The sequence below is a fragment of the Nyctibius grandis genome, chromosome W (assembly GCF_013368605.1).
Source record: "Nyctibius grandis isolate bNycGra1 chromosome W, bNycGra1.pri, whole genome shotgun sequence".
NCBI lineage: Eukaryota > Metazoa > Chordata > Aves > Nyctibiiformes > Nyctibiidae > Nyctibius > Nyctibius grandis.
In genome coordinates this window covers 3,591,463-3,611,579 of record NC_090694.1, presented here as the reverse complement: position 1 = coordinate 3,611,579, position 20,117 = coordinate 3,591,463, and the positions used below count along the sequence as shown (strand labels likewise).

The following is a 20,117-nucleotide window of genomic DNA, read 5'->3' as shown; positions in this document are numbered from 1 at the left end:
AATTCTTCAGAATATTAAAATGCTGCATTAGGGTACTTTTACTTGATATTTCTATGACAGGGGGTTTGACTGTTAGCCTAACAATGTTTTTACTGCAAAAAGCATAGGAACTAGCTGCTGCTGCTTCTGCTCAGTTCTCTTTTGACTCTGTAAGCCTTTCTTGATGTCACCGTTTAAGGCTGGGTGGGCGATTAAATGGACGGCAGATACTCTCTGTTAACCTTCTCCTTCCCCAGAAGGGAAAGGAAAAGAGAAAAGGGAGAGACTTACGGATTGGAAAGTTAAAACAATTTTAATGAACAGTAACAAGGAAAAGAAAGAGTATAATAAATAATGAACTGTATACAAAACTGCTACGGAGCTCCCCCCAATGATGACCACACCACCGCTGATGCTGCAGGGCAGGCGCTGGACAGTCCCGGAGCACACACGGCAGCAGGTGGGAACCGGGTTCAGGAGCGAGGGCAGGAGCGTGGGCAGAGTCCTCCCAGGATGTCGGCCATAGGGGAAGAGAGCGCGACCCTCGTGGTCCCTCAGCTTTATACCGAGGATGACGTGGATGGGATGGAATACCCCGTTGGTCAGGTTTGGGTCACCTGTCCTGTCCGCCTCTCCCTGCAGGTGCGGCACTCTACAGCCCCTTCCCCTGTGGGACGAAGAGACCCAACCTGGACCCTAGTTCCCGTGGCAACAGGCCGTGTAGTCCACTTCAGGAAGTAAAGTCACTTAAAGGAAACTTAACAGAAAAGTCCGTCCTAGTCTAAACCAGGGCACTTGACATCAGCAGGCTGCTGTGCCCTATTCAGGGAGAATTCTGGAAACAGTAAATCCTACTTCAGAAAAATTGGGCTTAATGTCACTAAAACCTTGTTATTTGAAGATGAAAGTCCTCAGTCTTCCAAACATATTGCAGCAGTGTGTGTACTGATGTTGTTACTGGTACCATCCTGGATTTTTGACTTGTATTAAGGGTGTCCTGCAGATTCCCAAACCTGTCTGTCCTTAAATGATTCCTCATCTGTCTCCATTACAAGAAACATTATTCCCACTCTCATATTCAAGCGGATACTGATAAGCATCTGTTGTGGGGGAGAGTGATTAAGGTTTTAGGTTGCTTAAAGAATCACCGCCAAAGATATTCGCAAAAGTGATTTTAATGAGAATTTGTAAAAGCGTGACTTAACAAAGTTCAAATGGCAAAGTTCACTCTATTACTTACTGCAAAAGGAGAAATTGGGGCAGAATTGGGCTAGAATGGTTTCTACAGAGATTGAGAGTGTACAGGGGTAGAGGGAAAAGGGAAATGAATAAGGAAGACCCTCCCGTTGAGTCACGAGGTTCAGAAAGGACCCCCTTGCTTTCTAAACTCCTTCTCAGAGAGGAGTCTAGGTGCGGCTGGATCCAATCCTAGTCCCAGACTTGGTCAACGGTTCATGCCTAAAGGAACTGGATACAGGGATTTCAGTGGTATTGATTTGATATGGTGTTATGTGTTTTGTGCAACTTTGGGATAGCAGCAATTTAAGGTCTAACACTATTATGTTATATCACAAGATTAGATTATATGATTTTCTAACAATACTTAATCATCAACAATCTATTATAATTGATATAGTGATTCAGTTAAAGGTTCAAAAAGTTACTTAAATCAAATTGCATATATATATACACACAGATATAGAAAGAGACAGAGATAGATATAGATATGGAGGTTAACCTATACTTAAGATATTTCTTTTTTGCAGACCATAAATCCAATAATCTTTGAAAGTCTCCCGAAATCGAAATATAGTGAATTACTCACTATATTTAAAAACCCAATAATAGTGAATTACTCACTCCTTCCCTTTGTCGGCATCTATCGGTGGATGGTCTAAATTATCTCATGAGTCTAGCCTGGAAGTTGTGGAAGTGGCCCTGAGAGGTGTCCCAACGCAAGGGGAGATGCATGGTCACAGCCTGCTGCAATCCCAGAGAGCTCAAGGGGCCTCACTCAGGATCAGTATTTATAGGATTGCAAGATAATTGACTTTGGTCAGTACTTTTTTTCGAGATGGCCATAATTCTTGTCAGGCAGTCCTAGCACCGTTCAGAGCGGGAGATGGTCCAGTGCAGGAGGAGTTTGGGTACGTTTCTGAGCCAACAGGAGTCAGGTATGGTTGGTGAGCGCTCAATCACCCCAGCTCGTTGTTTTTGTCCGTGTCCTGGGCAACAGGAGTTACTGGTGTGGTTAGGGGTTGCCTAATCATACTAACTCACCGTACTTGTGCCTAGGATGGGGAGGTACCAGGTCGTCTCAGCTTACTTGCACCGGTAAGCAGGATCAGGGAGTGCCTGATTGACTCAGCCCACTCTGTTCCCTGATTAATGTTGACTGGTCCTGATATTATAATGCAGCCTGGTGGTGGGGGGGGAATGTCTGCACCATCACAGCATCCTAAAAGAAATGAATGTATTTAGTGTCTTCCTTCTTTCCATAAAAACATTGCTTTAACCAGGTTTGATTTCTTCTGCACTATTTCAAAAACCTGCGCTAAGGTCAGCATCCCTTTTGAAGCTTGTGCTCCAACAGCTGTTTTAGAGTGTGCAACTTATATAATGAAACAGTGGGACCAAAGTCGTGATTTAGAAGTTTAGGTTAACTCTGTTTATGGTTCATAAATGTCATTGTATAAGAGACTTTGCATGACTTTGAAAATCATTTTTAGTTCACAAGAATCTTCGCTTTTTTGGTCTTAAAATGGGTGATACTGCCCTCATTGATATGTGAAGTAATAGTTTAGGCATTTCATAAAACAAAATGTGCTTACTCATGGTTCTGCTGTATAATTGCTGCTAATGAAGCATAAATAATCATGGAATCATTTAGGTTGGAAAAGACCCTGAAGATCATCAAGTCCAACCATTAACCCAGCACTGCCAAGCCCACCACTAAACCATGTCCCTAAGCACCACATCTGCACATCTTTTAAACACCTCCAGGGATGGTGACTCCACCCCTTCCCTGGGCAGCCTGTTCCAATGCCTGATAACCCTTTTGGTGAAGAAATTTTCGTGATATCCAATCTAAACCTCCCCTGGTGCAACTTGAGGCCGTTTCCTCTCATCCTATTATTTCTAACTTGGGAGAAGAGACCGACACCTGCCTCGCTACAACCTCCTTTCAGGTACTTGTAGACAGCAATGAGGTCTCCCCTCAGCCTCCTTTTCTCCAGATTAAACAACCCCAGTTCCCTCAGCCGCTCCTCACAAGACTTGTTCTCCAGACCCTTCACCAGCTTTGTTGCCCTTCTTTGGACTCTCTCCAGCACCTCAATGTCTTCACAGAATCACAGAATGTTAGGGATTGGAAGGGACCTCGAAAGATCATCTAGTCCAATCCCCCTGCTGGAGCAGGATTACCTAGATCATATCACACAGGAACGCGTCCAGGCGGGTTTTGAATGTCTCCAGAGAAGGAGACTCCACAACCTCTCTGGGCAGCCTGTTCCAGTGTTCGGTCACCCTCACCGTAAAGAAGTTTTTCCTCATATTTATGTGGAACCTCCTGTGTTCCAGCTTGCACCCATTGCCCCTTGTCCTGTCAAGGGATGTCACTGAGAAGAGCCTGGCTCCATCCTCATGACACTTGCCCTTTACATATTTATAAACATTAATGAGGTCACCCCTCAGTCTCCTCTTCTCCAAGCTAAAGAGACCCAGCTCCCTCAGCCTCTCCTCATAAGGGAGATGTTCCACCCCCTTAATCATCTTCGTGGCTCTGCGCTGCACTCTCTCTAGCAGTTCCCTGTCCTTCTTGAACTGAGGGGCCCAGAACTGCACACAATATTCCAGATGCGGCCTCACCAGGGCAGAGTAGAGGGGGAGGAGAACCTCTCTTGACCTGCTAACCACACCCCTTCTAATACACCCCAGGATGCCATTGGCCTTCTTGGCCACAAGGGCACACTGCTGGCTCATGGTCATCCTGCTGTCCACTAGGACCCCCAGGTCCCTTTCCCCTACGCTGCTCTCCAACAGGTCTGCCCCCAACTTGTACTGGTACATGGGGTTGTTCTTGCCCAGATGCAGTAGTGAGGGGCCCAAACCTGAACACAGTATTTGATGTGCAGCCTCACCAGTGCCGAGTACAGGGGGACGATCACTTCCCTTGCCCTGCTGGCCACACTATTGCTGATACAAGCCAGGATGCTGTTGGCCACCTGGGCACACTGCTGGCTCATATTCAGCCGGCCATTGATCAACACCCCCAGGTCCTTTTCCACCAGGCAGCTTTCCAGCCACTCTTCCCCCAGCCTGTAGCGTTGCATGGGGTTGTTGTGTCCCAAGTGCAGGACCTGACACGTGGCCTTGTTGAATTTCATACAGTTGGCCTCGGCCCATCGATCCATCCTGTCCAGATCCCTCTGCAGAGCCTTCCTACCCTCCAGCAGATCAACACTCCCGCCTAACTTGGTGTCATCTGCAAACTTACTGAGGGTGTGCTCAATCCCCTCATCCAGATCATTGGTAAAGATATTAAACAGAAGTGGTGTTTAGAGACATTTGTTTCTAAACTACCCTTCTAAAGCAAATTCACTTTGGTTATATATACATCTTTAATAAATTATCTGTGAATTTTAGAATATCAAAGGGGAAGTCAAGCTGTATAACCCTCTGTTCAATAGTAAAAGGATGATTTCAAGTAAAGACAGAGTAGTTTTGTTACATAAAAAGAATAACTGTTGGCTTGTTGAGAATTTCTAACACTTGTTAGAAACTTCGTTTGCTGGAAAGGCAGTTGCTTTTTTTGGTGGAGAAAATAAAATTCAAACCAGGAACTCAGCAGACCAATTTAGTAGTGATTTTTAAGTGACTTTTTTTTATAACATTCCCCAGGAGAGATTTCAATTCCCAGTTCTAAAAATGAGAGTTGTATTGTCCTCATTCTCTAGGAGGTGACTGTTTGCAGGGAAAGATCTTAGACTTAATTTCCTTTGCGTTTCAACTGTAATTAATCTTGCCTTACATGATATGTTTGTTCAAAAGGTACCTTATCTGTCCCTTTGATGGACTGATGTCTGTTATGGAACAAATTGGCCCTGGGCACTGCAAATTCCCTTCTTCCCTTGCTGGGCAAGGCCTCAGCAATTCCTCATCCACTTATAATACTTGTGGCAAAAAAATATTAGCAGTGTTTAAAGGCATCTTACTCAATTTGATTGACTGTAAGCATTAGAAATTCAAGCCTGTATGTTTTCTGATTGATATGCTGCATCCCTGGCCAGACCTCTTTGATAAGATGGTAACTGATAGCACACAGAAAATCTTAACTATAGAAGGTTCTTTATTGGTAGCTTTTTTTTCTTTAAAAAAGTACTTGTGGTGGGTTGACCCTGGCTGGATGCCAGGTGCCCACCAAGCCACTCTATCACTCTCCCTCCTCAGCTGAACAGGGGAGAGAAAAATATGACAAAAGGCTCGTGGGTCAAGATAACAACATGGAGATCACTCACCAATTACCATCACAGACAGGACATACTCGACTTGGGGAAATTAATTTAATTTATTGTCAATTAACAACAGAATAGGATAATGAGAAATAAGAACAAATCTAAAATCACCTTCCCCCCACCCCTCCCTTCTTCCCAGGCTCAACTTCACTCCTGATATTCTCTACCTCCTCCCAAGCAGTGCAGGGGGACAGGGAATGGGGGTTGCGGTCAGTTCATCACACGTCGTCTCTGCTGCTCCTTCCTCCTCACCCTCTTCTCCTGCTCCAGTGTGGGGTTCCTCCCACAGGAGATAGTCCTCCATGAACTTCTCAAACGTGAGTCCTTCCCACAGGCTGCAGTTCTTCACAAACTGCTCCAACGTGGGTCCTTTCCACGTGTTCTTTCCACGGAGTGCAGTCATTCAGGAACAGACTGCTCCAGCGTGGATCCCCCATGGGATCACAGGTCCTGGCAGCAAACCTGCTCCAGCATGGGCTCTTTTCTCCATGGGGTCGCAGATCCTGCCAGGAGCCTGCTCCAGTGTGGGCTTTCCACAGGGTCACAGCCTCCTTTGGGCATTCACCTGCTCTGGTGTGGGATCCTCCACAGGCTGCAGGTGGATATCTGCTCCACCGTGGACCTTCATGGGCTGCAGGGGGACAGCCTGCATCACCATGGTCTTCACCACAGACTGCAGGGGAATCTCTGCTCTGGCTCCTGGAGCACCTCCTCCCCCTCCTTCTTCACTGACCTTGGTGTCTGCAGAGTTGTTTCTCTCACATATTCTCACTCCTCTCTCCTGGCTGCTGTTGTGCAGCAGTTTTTTTTCCCCCCTTCTTAAATATGTTATCACAGAGGTGCTACCACTGTCACTGATTGGCTCAGCTTTGGTCAGCAGCAGATCTGTATTGGAGCTGACTGGAACTGGCTCCATCTGACACGGGGACAGCTTCTGGCATCTTATCACAGAAGCCACCCCTGTAGCCCCCTCCTCCACTACCAAAACCTTGCCACATAAACCCAATACAGTACTCAGCTGGGCCCTTGCAGTTTAAAGTCTTGCCTATATTCATTAGATTTATTTTTATAGAAATCATAGAATCATAGAATGGTTTCAGTTGGAAGGAACCTTAAAGATCATCTAGTTCCAACCCCCCTGCCACAGGCAGGGACACCTTTCCACTAGACCAGGTTGCTCAAAGCCTCATCCAATCTGGCCTTAAACACTGCCAGGGAGGGGGCATCCACAACTTCTCTGGGTAACATGTTCCAGTGTCTCACTACCCTCACAGTAAAGAATTTCTTCCTAATATCTAATCTAAATCTACCCTCTTTCAGTTTAAAACCATTCCCCCTCGTCCTGTCACTACTTGCCCTTGTAAATAGCCCCTCTCCAGCTTTCCTGTAGGCCCCCTTCAGGTACTGGAAGGCTGCTATAAGGTCTCTTCTCCAGGCTGAACAGCCCCAACTCTCCCAGCCTGTCTTCATAGGAGAGGTGCTCCAGCCCTCTGATCATCTTTCGTGGCCCTCCTCTGGACTCACTTCAACAGCTCCATGTCCTTCTTATGTTGGGGGCCCCAGAGCTGGATGCAGTACTCCAGGTGGGGTCTCATGAGAGCAGAGTAAAGGGGCAGAATCACCTCCCTTGATCTGCTGGCCACACTGCTTTGATGCAGCCCAGGATACGGTTGGCCTTCTGGGCTGCAAGCACACATTGCCGGCTCATGTTGAGCTTCTCATCAACCATCACCCCCAAGTCCTTCTCCTCAGGGCTGCTCTCAATCCATTCTCCGCCCAGCCTGTATTTGTGCTTGGGATTGCCCCGACCCACATGCAGGACCTTGCACTTGGCCTTGTTGAACTTCATGCGGTTCACACAGGCCCAGCTCTCAAGCCTGTCAAGGTCCCTTTGAATGGCTCAAGGTCCCTCTAGATGGCACAAGGCAGGCAAGTATTAACAAGTGAACTATCTCCCACCAGTACTTTGTTGCAAAGCATATTCTATTTTTGTGTTTTCCAGCTTGGCGTTTCACTTGGCACTTTGGGGGCTATACCAGCATCAGCATTGGACCCTAACATAATGGCACTGGGAGAAATACCACAGCCACCAATTATGGGGAATGTGGACCCCTCCAAAATTGATGAAATCAGAAGAACAGTCTACGTTGGAAACTTGAATTCACAGGTAGCTTTTTTTTTTTTATTGGCAATGCTAATGGAAGATGCAGAATTGTAATTTATGAATTATAATCTTAAGAGTTTTCATTAGTTGATGCCAATAGGAATTTAAACAAAAAAAACCCACAAACAACTCTTTTTGGTTACTAGTGATATTTCAAATTCTGAATGCTCCTTTGCCAATCAGATCAGACCAGACTGGAATTCATTCTAGCAGGATACCAGAGAAATCACACTGTAGCTGAATTCAAGAAACATACTTATGATTGTGTGTGTTGATCAAATATCCAGCTGGGTTGTGTTAGCTGAACAATGCCTCAGAAGGTGTGAGATCATGGTAGCTCTCCCCCACAACACTGCAGTTGCTTAAGTACAGTAAGAAGGAATGATTTGTCCTAGTGGAAGTTGCAAAATTACCATAAATACCTTTGAGTTTCTCTGACAGGAAAGTTAGGTCTGTCAGAAATTTGTTTTCTTAGCAATTGATTGAATTAATTGAAAAAACAATTTGCTTTTCACTGATGGCAATATAAGTATTTGATTTTGGTTTTTTTTGACTGCCAAAGTAGCTACTAGAGTGTAAAAGTATTATTGATCGCAATAAAATAAAACAAGCTGGAAGCTAGTAGAAAAACAGATAAAAGCAAAGTCTTGTAATACTCTGCATTTTTTTTTAATTGATCGAAATTCACAATCAGTAGCTTGGACATAGGTGTATAAGGAAATTCCTCATCAGTTATTTCAAATGAGTTGCCTGAAAAGTGCAAAATCCTGTGCAAGTGCTGTTTTAACCTAAGTGTAGGACATCAGGGCTTGTGGTTGCACTATTTTAAATTGTAGTATATTCTTTAGATTAATGGAAGAAAAAATACCTCTCTCTCTTAAGGCTTATGTGGTAGGGGCAAAAGGGTTCTGGGACAGGAATTAGCAGGGCTCATTCGGAGAGCTTTAAACTAGATTCGAAGGGGGATGGGGTAGTAGCTGGGCTTGCACCACTGGGGCAACGTTCTAGTGTTGAGGTAGACCAGGAGGCCTCCCATCCCCCTAGGGTGAAATCGGTGTGCTCAGCTCGCTCCCTGAAGTGCCTGTACACCAATGCACGCAGCATGGGGAATAAACAAGAGGAGTTAGAAATCCGTGTTCGGTTGGGGGGTTATGATTTAGTGGCAATTACAGAGACTTGGTGGGACACCTCGCATGACTGGAATGTGGTCATGGATGGCTATGTCCTGTTCAGGAAAGACAGGCCAGTAAGGAGAGGTGGTGGAGTTGCTCTTTATGTGAGTGAGCAGCTAGAATGTATTGAGTTCTGTCCAGGGGCGGATCAGGAGCGAGTTGAGAGTTTGTGGGTATGAATTAAGGGGCAGGCTGGCAGGGGTGATACTGTTGTGGGTGTCTATTACAGGCCACCAGATCAGGATGAGGAGGGTGATGAGGCCTTCTACAGGCAGCTGAGAGCAGTCTCTCAATTACAGGGCCTGGTTGTCATGGGGGATTTCAACTACCCTGATATTTGCTGGGAGGCCTACTCAGCCAGCCATCCTCAGTCCAGGAGGTTCCTCCAGTGCATTGATGATAACTTCCTGATGCAAATGGTGGAAGAGCCAACTAGGAGAGGAGCGCTGCTGGATCTTGTTCTCGCTAACAAGGAGGGTCTGGTTGAAGCGGTGAAGGTTGAGGGCAGCCTTGGTTGTAGTGACCATGAGATGGTAGAGTTCAGGATCTCATGTGGCAGGAACAGAATAGCTAGCAGAAGCACAACCCTGGACTTCAGTAGGGCCAACTTTGGCCTTTTCAAGCAATTGCTAGGGGAAATCCCATGGGACAGGGTACTAGAAGGTAAGGGGGCCCAAGATAGTTGGTTAGCATTCAAGGACTGCTTCTTCTGAGCTCAAGATCAGAGCATCCCAGCAGGTAGGAAGTCAAGGAAGGGTAGCAGGAGACCTGCATGGTTAAACAGGGAACTGCTGGGCAAACTCAAGTGGAAGAAGAGAGTGTACAGATCATGGAAGGAGGGGCTGGCCACTTGGGAGGAATATAAGTCTGTTGTCAGAGGATGTAGGGAGGCAACTAGGAAAGCTAAGGCCTCCTTGGAATTAAACCTTGCAAGAGAGGTCAAGGACAACAGAAAGGGCTTCTTCAAATACATTGCAGGTAAAACCAACACTAGAGGCAATGTAGGCCCACTGATGGTGGGTGCCCTGGAGACAGAGGATAAAAAGAAGGCGGAGTTACTGAATGCCTTCTTTGCCTCTGTCTATACTGTTGGAGGCTGTCCTGAGGAGCCCCGGACCCCTGAGGCCCCAGAGGAAGTCAGGATAGAGCAGGAATCTGTCTTGGTTGATGAGGGCTGGGTCAGGGACCAGTTAAGAAATCTGGACATCCATAAATCCATGGGCCCTGATGGGATGCACCCACGGGTGCTGAGGGAGCTGGCGGAAGTCATTGCTAGGCCACTCTCCATCATCTTTGCTAAGTCGTGGGCAACGGGAGAGGTGCCTGAGGACTGGAGGAAAGCGAATGTCACTCCAGTCTTCAAAAAGGGCAAGAAGGAGGACCCGGGTAACTATAGACCGGTCAGCCTCACCTCCATCCCCAGAAAGGTGATGGAACAACTTGTCCTTGGTGCTGACTCTAGGCACATCAAGGATAGGGGGTCATTAGGGGCAGTCAACATGGCTTCACCAAGGGGAAGTCATGCTTAACCAACTTGATAGCCCTTTATGAGGACGTAACCTGGTGGATAGATGATGGTAAAGCTGTGGATGTGGTCTATCTCGATTTCAGTAAAGCGTTTGACACAGTCTCCCACAGCATCCTTGCACCTAAACTGAGGAAGTGTGGTCTGGATGATCGGGTAGTGAGGTGGATTGTGAACTGGCTGAAGGAAAGAAGCCAGAGAGTGGTGGTCAATGGGACAGAGTCCAGTTGGAGGCCTGTGTCTAGCGGAGTCCCTCAAGGGTCGGTACTGGGACCAGTACTATTCAACATATTCATTAATGACTTGGATGAGGGAATAGAGTGCACTGTCAGCAAGTTCGCTGATGACACAAAACTGGGAGGAGTGGCTGACACAACGGAAGTCTGTGCAGCCATTCAGAGAGACCTAGACAGGCTGGAGAGTTGGGTGGGGAGAAATTTAATGAAATATAACAAGGGCAAGTGTAGAGTCCTGCATCTGGGCAAGAACAACCCCATGTACCAGTACAAGTTGGGGGCAGACCTGTTGGAGAGCAGCGTAGGGGAAAGGGACCTGGGGGTCCTAGTGGACAGCAGGATGACCATGAGCCAGCAGTGTGCCCTTGTGGCCAAGAAGGCCAATGGCATCCTGGGGTGTATTAGAAGGGGTGTGGTTAGCAGGTCAAGAGAGGTTCTCCTCCCCCTCTACTCTGCCCTGGTGAGGCCGCATCTGGAATATTGTGTGCAGTTCTGGGCCCCTCAGTTCAAGAAGGACAGGGAACTGCTAGAGAGAGTCCAGCGCAGAGCCACGAAGATGATTAAGGGGGTGGAACATCTCCCTTATGAGGAGAGGCTGAGGGAGCTGGGTCTCTTTAGCTTAGAGAAGAGGAGACTGAGGGGTGACCTCATTAATGTTTATAAATATGTAAAGGGCAAGTGTCATGAGGATGGAGCCAGGCTCTTCTCAGTGACATCCCTTGACAGGACAAGGGGCAAAGGGTGCAAGCTGGAACACAGGAGGTTCCACATAAATATGAGGAAAAACTTCTTTACGGTGAGGGTAACCGAACACTGGAACAGGCTGCCCAGAGAGGTTGTGGAGTCTCCTTCTCTGGAGACATTCAAAACCCGCCTGGACGTGTTCCTGTGTGATATGATCTAGGTAATCCTGCTCTGGCAGGGGGATTGGACTAGATGATCTTTCGAGGTCCCTTCCAATCCCTAACATTCCGTCATTCTGTGATTAAAGTGTAACATTACCAAATTCATGTTGCCTGTGTAATAATGGTGAGATGTCTTTCCAAAATCTGTGGGTCTTAGATTACCTGATATGTTGGATAAGTGGTTTTCAGTATATATTTTACTTCAGCTGAGCTCTTTGACTCTTTCTAGACTACAACAGCAGATCAGCTGCTTGAATTCTTTAAGCAAGTTGGAGAAGTCAAATTTGTGCGAATGGCAGGTGATGAGACGCAACCAACACGATTTGCTTTTGTGGAATTTGCAGACCAAAATTCTGTACCTCGAGCTCTTGCCTTTAATGGAGTTATGTTTGGAGACAGGCCACTGAAGTAAGAAATTAATTATCCGTATGAATATTGAATGAGAGATTTTTTTAGTGTCCTTATACATTTATGACTCTGATGTGCAGGAAACTGCTGTGATGAATATTTTTTCAATATAAGGACCTATTGTTAGTAAACTGGAACACTTTTACAAACTCCAGTTTCAAGGTTGGGCATAACTTTCTCCAAGAAGAATATGGATGGCATTGAGTAAAATATTTCTGTATCTAATCTTGAGTTAGTGAAAGCGATAACAGTGAGAGAATCTCCAAAGACCTTGGTACTAATTAAGCTTTATATATGATGTCTGTGTAATTAGTAGGCCTTAATGTAGATATTTGATCTGAAATAGAGAAACAGATTTCTAGACTTCTACTAGAAAATATTTTAACACAGAAATATTGTGCTGCATTTATTTAAAAGTGGTAAGATTTGAAAGCAATAGAAGACAGACATCTCAGATACTTAGAACAGATGAGTGTTAGGAAAAATCTGTAGTTTTGCTGAACTTTGAAGTTTTTAGTCATACGTGGAAGTTGAGGTGTTTTCTTTTCTTATTTGTTTTTCATTTTCCCTTTTCAAGTGTTTGGAGTTAAAGGTTTTATCTTTCCTTAATTTAGAATAAATCACTCGAATAATGCAATAGTGAAGCCTCCTGAAATGACACCACAAGCTGCTGCCAAGGAACTGGAAGAAGTGATGAAGAGAGTAAGGGAAGCCCAGTCTTTCATATCTGCTGCTATTGAGCCAGGTAGATATATTATCTTCATTACCTAACAGACATGTTCTGTGTGTACCTTGGTACATGCTTTTAAGAGCACTTTCAAACACAGGAAAAGGGTACTCAAAGGTGAACAACATGTGTGGTGGAAAACAAAAGAAAATAATCAAAACTGTCTTCATGCAACAAAGCAGTGGAATGAAGCTGACTTTTTATTTCATCATATCTTATTTTCAGATACATGCTCACTGAATGTTTTCAAAAATACAAAGTCAATACTAAATACTTAATGTTGTTTTTTTTAAAGTTTAAAGTATTTACAAACTTAAAAAAAAGCTTTATATTTTGTTTTGTTCTCTAGCACCCATTAATGCCATAGTTTCATGATGGAGCTAGCTAGCATGCTGCTGAAAGCAGCAATATTATGCTTTCCTTCAGCAGGTTAATTTTGTCACTGTGCTATGCTCTTTTTCATGCTGGCTCAAGACTATGTGCATCCTCGTAGCAAATGGGATCAGAGAATGAATCTGGGATAAAACTTAACATATTGTAATGGACTTCTTTTCATCCAGATTGGGTCCCTGATCCCTGTTAACACTGAAATGCCAGGTCAAGGAGGAAGGTGTTGATGGGTTGAGCAGTTAGACAGGCATTTCAGTGCTGATTTATGCTGACTTAAACTGATTGCAAAACTACAGCATAAAAAATTCTCAACTTGTTAAACTTGCAGTTGAAATCCTCCTTTTTCTTTTCATCAGCAAGATTTTGTCATTCTTCTTACTAAGAAACCCAGACATTGACTTACGTAGGTTAGATAGTGGAGGGTCCTGAGGTTTTTTTTTGGTGGGGGGGGGGGGGGGGAGTATTTTCTGTTGTTTTTTAGGGTTGGGAGAAAAATAGTTCTAACATTTCCTCAGTGTTAAGCAGTACAATAATAATCTTTTAGAGTCTGAACCAAAGTCTGCTGAGGTCAATGGTAAGCTTGCTGTTGACTTCCTGGCCTTTGGATCAAACTTTTCACCCCCTTCTCTCCATCCCTTCCTCCCCCAAAACAGTGTTTGAGGAATAGAACTTCAGTATTTGTACAGTGGTTGAATATCTAAAAGTATAGAAAGTACTAATTATGATTTACATTTTATGCTTTTTTTCAAATTTATGCCCTCTAAATTTACTCTATTCTTCTGAGGTTATTTTTAAAAAAAAAAAAGGCAGTTATAGTACTTAATATACTGGGGAGAACGTGTTATAATCTTGTGCATCGTGGCAGCAACATAAATCCTATTCCTAACAGAGCTAGCTGTTTATAATTATCTGGTTTATGTGTACTGCTGCAGGATGGCTGCGCTCAATGCATATATGCAATGACTTTCTTGGATGTTTCTGAAGGATATTTGCAAAGAAGGAAGATGTGCAAAGAGTAGGCCCCTTGCACTATATGTGTGGTACATTCCACTTGTGCCAGATTGTTAACTGGGATCTTTAAATGTTCTGAGCTTACACTGCAAAGTGTTTTTTTCCTCTCAGAGTCTGGAAAGAGCAGTGAAAGAAAAGGCGGTCGATCTCGTTCCCATTCTCATTCAGAATCCAGGTCTAGCTCAAAATCCCGATCTAGAAGGAAAAGATCACACTCAAAACAGAGGTAGGTGTGTTTTTTATTTTGGACTAAGAAATCATACTGGTTTGTCTGGGTTTTTTTTGTGGTGATTACTGAGATTTTTTTACTGAGTTATGAGACAAGTATCACTATAGAGATTAGTAACTTACACTGATCAGATCAGAGTAACTAGGAACTTTGTCTCTCAACAGATACTCTTTCCTTCTAAATGCTAAATGTTTTCAGGATTACTTTCAGGTAAAACTCACTAGAAAGGTACTTTTTGTGCCATGTAGCATAACCATTTCGATGGTTTCGTGGTACATTTTGTGCCATGTAGCATAATTTCACTTTGTGACCTCTGTATTTTAAAAAGAAATAGTTATCATCTGTGTTTTGTGGATGGTACATTTATTTACTGTTAACTCACTGAACAGATAGGCTGGCTGGTTTTGCTAGTAGAAAGTTCCTGCTGTCCTGAACTTCTAAACATCTAGTTAACAAATGCGGTATTTTTATTTACTGTACTGTAAAGCTATAATTTTAAAAGCCAGAAGAAAAAGGCTTTAGGGGCAGTTTTTCATTCTTCAGAGTTTGTTTGCTTTGCTAATTTGTTCAGTTCTGAAACAGGCTTTGAATTATAGGAGGAAATAAAATTACTAGGTCACCTTTAAAGTTTACCCATTAAGGTTTTTTCCCCAAGAATGAGAGAGTCTTGCTATGTGAGACTTAGAAATGCTTCCTGAAATGGTTCAATGTCAGGAATGTCTTCTGATCATTTACATAATCAATCTAAAGGTATATGGCTATATTAAGTATCAAAAAAAAAAAAACCTCAAAATGTATTTGATAGCTTACACTTTAAAAAGGTGAGTGTTGTTAGTGTTGTAGTGACAGCACTGTTTTATTCTTCCATCCATTGTCTTTTAACAGGGCAAATAGAATTCTTTTACATACAGAAAAGCTGGCCAGAGGGACAGACCACATCAGTTATACTACCAAACAAACATCATCTAAGTGCAAGCTTCAGTTTTGTAATAGCGTTACACAGTACACATTATCTAATGACATCAAAACATTGGGTACATTGACCAAGACTGCAATAAGTGACTGGGCCTGGAAAAGAAAAAAAAAAAGTAACTAATTATTTTTACAAGTGGCTAGAAATTGTCTATAGTAGATTTTATGCACTATATTTAAAGGACAGCTATCCTAGTATGATATGAATTTATATTTTCCAGAATATTCATGGAAGTTATTATGAAACATGAGTATTACTTAAATGGTGCATTGTTTCAAAGGAGAGCATGTACATCTGGTGAAACTTAAAGTATCCATATTTACAAAAATGTTGGTAGGCAGTATATTACTGAGGTGTAACTCTCAATAGAATTTTATTTAGTAAGGCAAGATTTATGTGTTTTTTTTCCCTTCTTGGTTGACCTAATTTTTATGAAGTTTCAATATTAAAGTATTTTTCTTCTGGCGTTGTTCATATAGAAGTAGAACTGGCAACAGATCGCTCTCAAGACACAAGGACAGACGCAGATCCAGAAGTCCCCTGAAAAGACAGTCTAGATCTAGGGAAAGGCGGAAATCAAGAAGTCGCTCTCATTCTTGGTGAGTTCCATTCCTAAGAAATGATACTATTCTTAGCACACAGTACAAAGTTTTTGGAAAAAAAAAATTAACAAACCTTTTAGGTGATGGCAAAGGATGGAATCTCTAAATGCTTGTCACAGTTTAAAGCTGGGCCAGCTATTAACCCAGTGGCAGACACTCTCTGTTAACCCTCTCCCCCCCCACCCTAAGAGAAAGGGAAAAGGGAGAGAGACTTATGAGTTGGAAAGTTAAAACAGTTTTAATAAGCTATAGTAATGAAAAAGAGTATAATAGTAATAAGAGAAATAATCAAATATATACAAAACCAAGATCGAGAGCTTGGAAATCCTCCTCAGGCAGAGTTGCCCCCCCCCCCCCCCCCCCCAGCAAGGGCAGAGGGGAAAATGCAGTAGCTCCCCCTGCCATCACACCTGCAGGCTTTTAACTGGAGAATTGGCAAAGCTGCTACCAATCAGTGGGAGACAGGAGGGCCCCTCCCTCCTGGGCCCCACCTCCAGGAGGCAGTGGGTTAGTGATAAATAGGAAAGTGAGAATGACGTGTATGGGATGGAATATGTCGTTGGTCAATTTTGGGTCACCTGCTCCTCTCTGCAGGTGCGACTCCCCTTTCGGCTCTTCACTCATAAGCAGTGAGGAATTTAGCAGTGACCTTGGTTTCCCTAAGACTAATTGGCCTGGTTTGGGCCAAACCAGGACAATGCTTTAGCCTAGGCTTTGTTTGTGGGACAAAAGAATAGAAAGTAAATTTTGATGCTGAGTGTACTGGTTTTGGCTGGGATATAGTTAATTTTCTTCATAGTAACTCATATGGTGCCTAGGGGGGTTAAATCACAACACTGAGGTACCTGAACTTTGATATCAAAGTCTGGTGTACATTTATACCAACGTGCAAGCTGATCAAAAATAGGTAACTTTAATTGTCTGACTTTAACCAACAGATTAGGTATGTTCCGTGTAGCCCGTGCAACGCACAAAAATGTGGATGATGCTTCTTCAGTCTATATCTGTTGGGAAGGTTGGATTCAGGCTGAACTTGATCCTGCATTCTGAGAACATGTATAAAGTTTTTGTGCATGAGCTTTTATTTTTGCCTTTGGCTATTTCATATTGGCCATAAGCTGCTGTAGGCACAAATGCATATGTTTGTTATGTGGCATATTTACATTTCAGGATCTAATACATCTATATTTTACCTAGTCTATTAATTTTTAAATCTGATTGTCTAATTATTGAACCGTGAAATTCCAACAAGATAATTCCTTTATCTCCTTAGATAATAATGTAATTTTCTGAGGGATGAAATAGTAAATATTCACAAAACAAAAGTGCCTATGAAAGTAGCTTCATGAATAGAAGCCTTGATACTTTTCTTTCTGTTTCATCTCTGCAATTCCCCTGACTCATTTAAAGGGAGCTTCATACTTAGGTTGTGCAGTTGTCTCTTCTTTTCTGAGGGGAGAAGATTTGTGGGAAAGAGAACTGCAGATCTGTGGACCTCGGTGGGAACAGTTAGGAGCAGGCTACATAGCTGGGCTTCGTTGATGGATCCTTTTGACTCTCTGTTGCTGTTGTCTGTAGCTTCTTGAGATATCTGCTCACTGAAAGGGGCAAGTCCAATGAAATCTCTGTGATAAATAACTGGAAGGCACTTCTTGGGTCATTGTGAGACCCCTTGCTATTGCAGGGATTGTGTGCTGTTTCATCTTTATGATCTTGCATTCCTTCTGTGAGACATCTAAAGAGGTATTTGCCAAAACCTGATGGGAACCAAAGTCTTAAGGTCACAGACCATGAAACAAGCCTACTATTTATTAGTAGCCAAACACTTGTTCCAATGAAGAAAGGTGGGGGCTGTGTGTAGGGCCTTTCATGTCTGAAGGAATCTCTGAGAATCTTTAAAAATCCTAGAATAGGTACCAATACCAATAGACACAGCAACTTCTGTCAGTCTGGTTCTCTTGGACATGAAAAATCCTGCTGATCAACTTTCTTCTCTTGTGCTTTCTCCTGTTTCTCTCTCTGAATTGTTCATTTTCATATGTCCTAGAGGCAGGTCTAGGAGTCGTGTGTCTCTGTTCTCTTTGCTAGAAAGGAAAGATGGTTCAGTCTCGTGCTTCCAAATAATCCTTTACCAAAACGTAATCTTCCAGCCAAAGCTATGATCTAATAAATTTTTATTTGACTTGACTACTAGAACATCCATTGGAATTTTCCTCATTGTTTTTATGAACATGTATCATTCTGCCTATCCCAAAGAAGCTGACTTGTTCTGTTACCTTGCTTTTGTTTTTACTGTTAACAATTTTTCAATAATTTTCAAATTCTAATGACATTACAGATGATTGAATTGTCTTGGTTGAGTTTTGACCTTACATTTGCCTTTTGAGGGAATTTGGTGAAATTTTATCCCTGTTTTTTTTGTTTCTGTGTATTAATTGATGTTGGACTTCCAAGCAGCTCCATGATATTTATGTGAGAGAACACTGTAGAATAAAGACTTCTGTCCAGTCAGCTGTCATTATTCATGTGGGGGTGGTTAATCTGCAGTCCATTTTACATGGACACACTTTTAGTAAAGAATGGATTTACAAATTGTAGAGTTTCTCACTCCTGACAAAATGTAGAAAATTTATGTATGTATAGTAACATAGCTGTGAGGTGAAAAGACATATTCTTTCAAAATGTAATAACATCACTTTGAAGATCACAGTTTGATTTGATTTTGGCCCCCCCTTCCTCAATTTGGTTTCCAAATTTTTCCTAGCTATATAGCCTCACCCTCATGGTGAACAGGGGTGGAAAATTAAAATTTTGAATAATTACTATTTTTCAACAGAAACACACATTTTTCTCTTGAACAATTAATGTATGCTAAAGAGTTAGTTGTCATTTTTATTGGAAAGTTCAAAGATTAATTAATGATTTGTATTTGGCTTTTCACAGGGACAAGAAAAGAGACAAAGAGAAGGTCAAGGAAAAAGAAAAGGCCAAAGAAAAGGAGAAAGAGAAAGACCGGGACAGAGACAAAGAAAGGGAAAGAGAAAGAGGGAAAGAGAGGAACAGGGAGAAGGACCAGGAGAGAGAGAAAGAGCGAAACAAAGATCGAGAGAGAGTCAGAGACAAGGACAGGGACAGAGACAGGGACAAGGATAAGGACAAAGATAAGGAGAAGGAAAAAGACAGGGATGAGGTAGACCAGAACAAGGAAAAATATGATGTTGAGAAAGAGGGGAAGAAAGACAGAGAGAAGATTAAGGACAAGGAGGGAGATAAGGACAAAGGAGAGGACAGAGACAAAGAAAAGGAAAAAGATGAGGATAAGGAGAAGAAGGAGCAAGAAAGAGAAAAAGAGAGAGATGATAATAAGAAGAAAGATAAGAGATCCAGAACACCCCCAAGAAGCTATAGCTCTTCAAGAAGATCTCGTAGCTCTAGCAGGTTTGTTTAGAAATTTTTCATGCTTTTTTTGGACTTGTCAGTACAGTGATGCACCATGAAAAATGTGCATCCTAATTTTTATGTATCAATATCACCATGTCACTTATTTATTCAATTTGTATTCTTTCTGTTTTGTAGATTTCCCTATAAAGTAAAATCTATTACAAAGAGCTCTGTATGATGCTTGATAGAAAAGTTCCTTGTTGGGCAGCTGGTGCTTGCCTTTCACATAACTGTATAGTATAGTCCTTGAGGACTGTAAGTAGATGGTTCTTATGCCATTTCTCTGTGTTGGAGCCATTCAAAAGTTATGATAGAGGGACATCAAACATCATCTTTGTCCTGATGGAAGTCTGAGTCACTGTTTAGAGGCAATGTAGGCCCACTGATGAATGAGGTGGGGGCCCTGGAGACAGAGGATAAAAAGAAGGCAGAGTTACTGAATGCCTTCTTTGCCTCTGTCTATACTGCTGGAGGCTGTCCTGAGGAGCCCCGGACACCTGAGGCCCCAGAAGAAGTCAGGATAGAGGAGGAATCTGTCTTGGTAGATGAGGGCTGGGTCAGGGACCAATTAAGCAATCTGGACATCCATAAATCCATGGGCCCTGATGGGATGCACCCGCGGGTGCTGAGGGAGCTGGCGGAAGTCATTGCTAGGCCACTCTCCATCATCTTTGCTAAGTCGTGGGGAACGGGAGAGGTGCCTGAGGACTGGAGGAAAGCGAATGTCACTCCAGTCTTCAAAAAGGGCAAGAAGGAGGACCCGGGGAACTATAGACCGGTCAGCCTCACCTCCATCCCCGGAAAGGGGATGGAACAACTTGTCCTTGGTGCTGTCTCTAGGC

The 20,117-nt window shown here is 43.2% G+C and overlaps 1 protein-coding gene across 5 annotated transcripts in view; it reads left to right on the top strand.

Moving 5' to 3' along the window:
- Positions 1 to 20,117, top strand: part of LOC137675734 (splicing regulatory glutamine/lysine-rich protein 1-like) — a 74,791-nt gene that overhangs the window by 21,740 nt on the left and 32,934 nt on the right. For all 5 annotated transcript variants that reach the window (XM_068421927.1, XM_068421926.1, XM_068421930.1 and 2 more), the window contains exons 4-9: positions 7,495 to 7,659; positions 11,724 to 11,902; positions 12,517 to 12,647; positions 14,142 to 14,256; positions 15,712 to 15,831; positions 18,778 to 19,272. In XM_068421927.1, the coding sequence (XP_068278028.1) occupies positions 7,495 to 7,659; positions 11,724 to 11,902; positions 12,517 to 12,647; positions 14,142 to 14,256; positions 15,712 to 15,831; positions 18,778 to 19,272 (1,205 nt within the window). The remainder of the gene's footprint in view (positions 1 to 7,494; positions 7,660 to 11,723; positions 11,903 to 12,516; positions 12,648 to 14,141; positions 14,257 to 15,711; positions 15,832 to 18,777; positions 19,273 to 20,117) is intronic.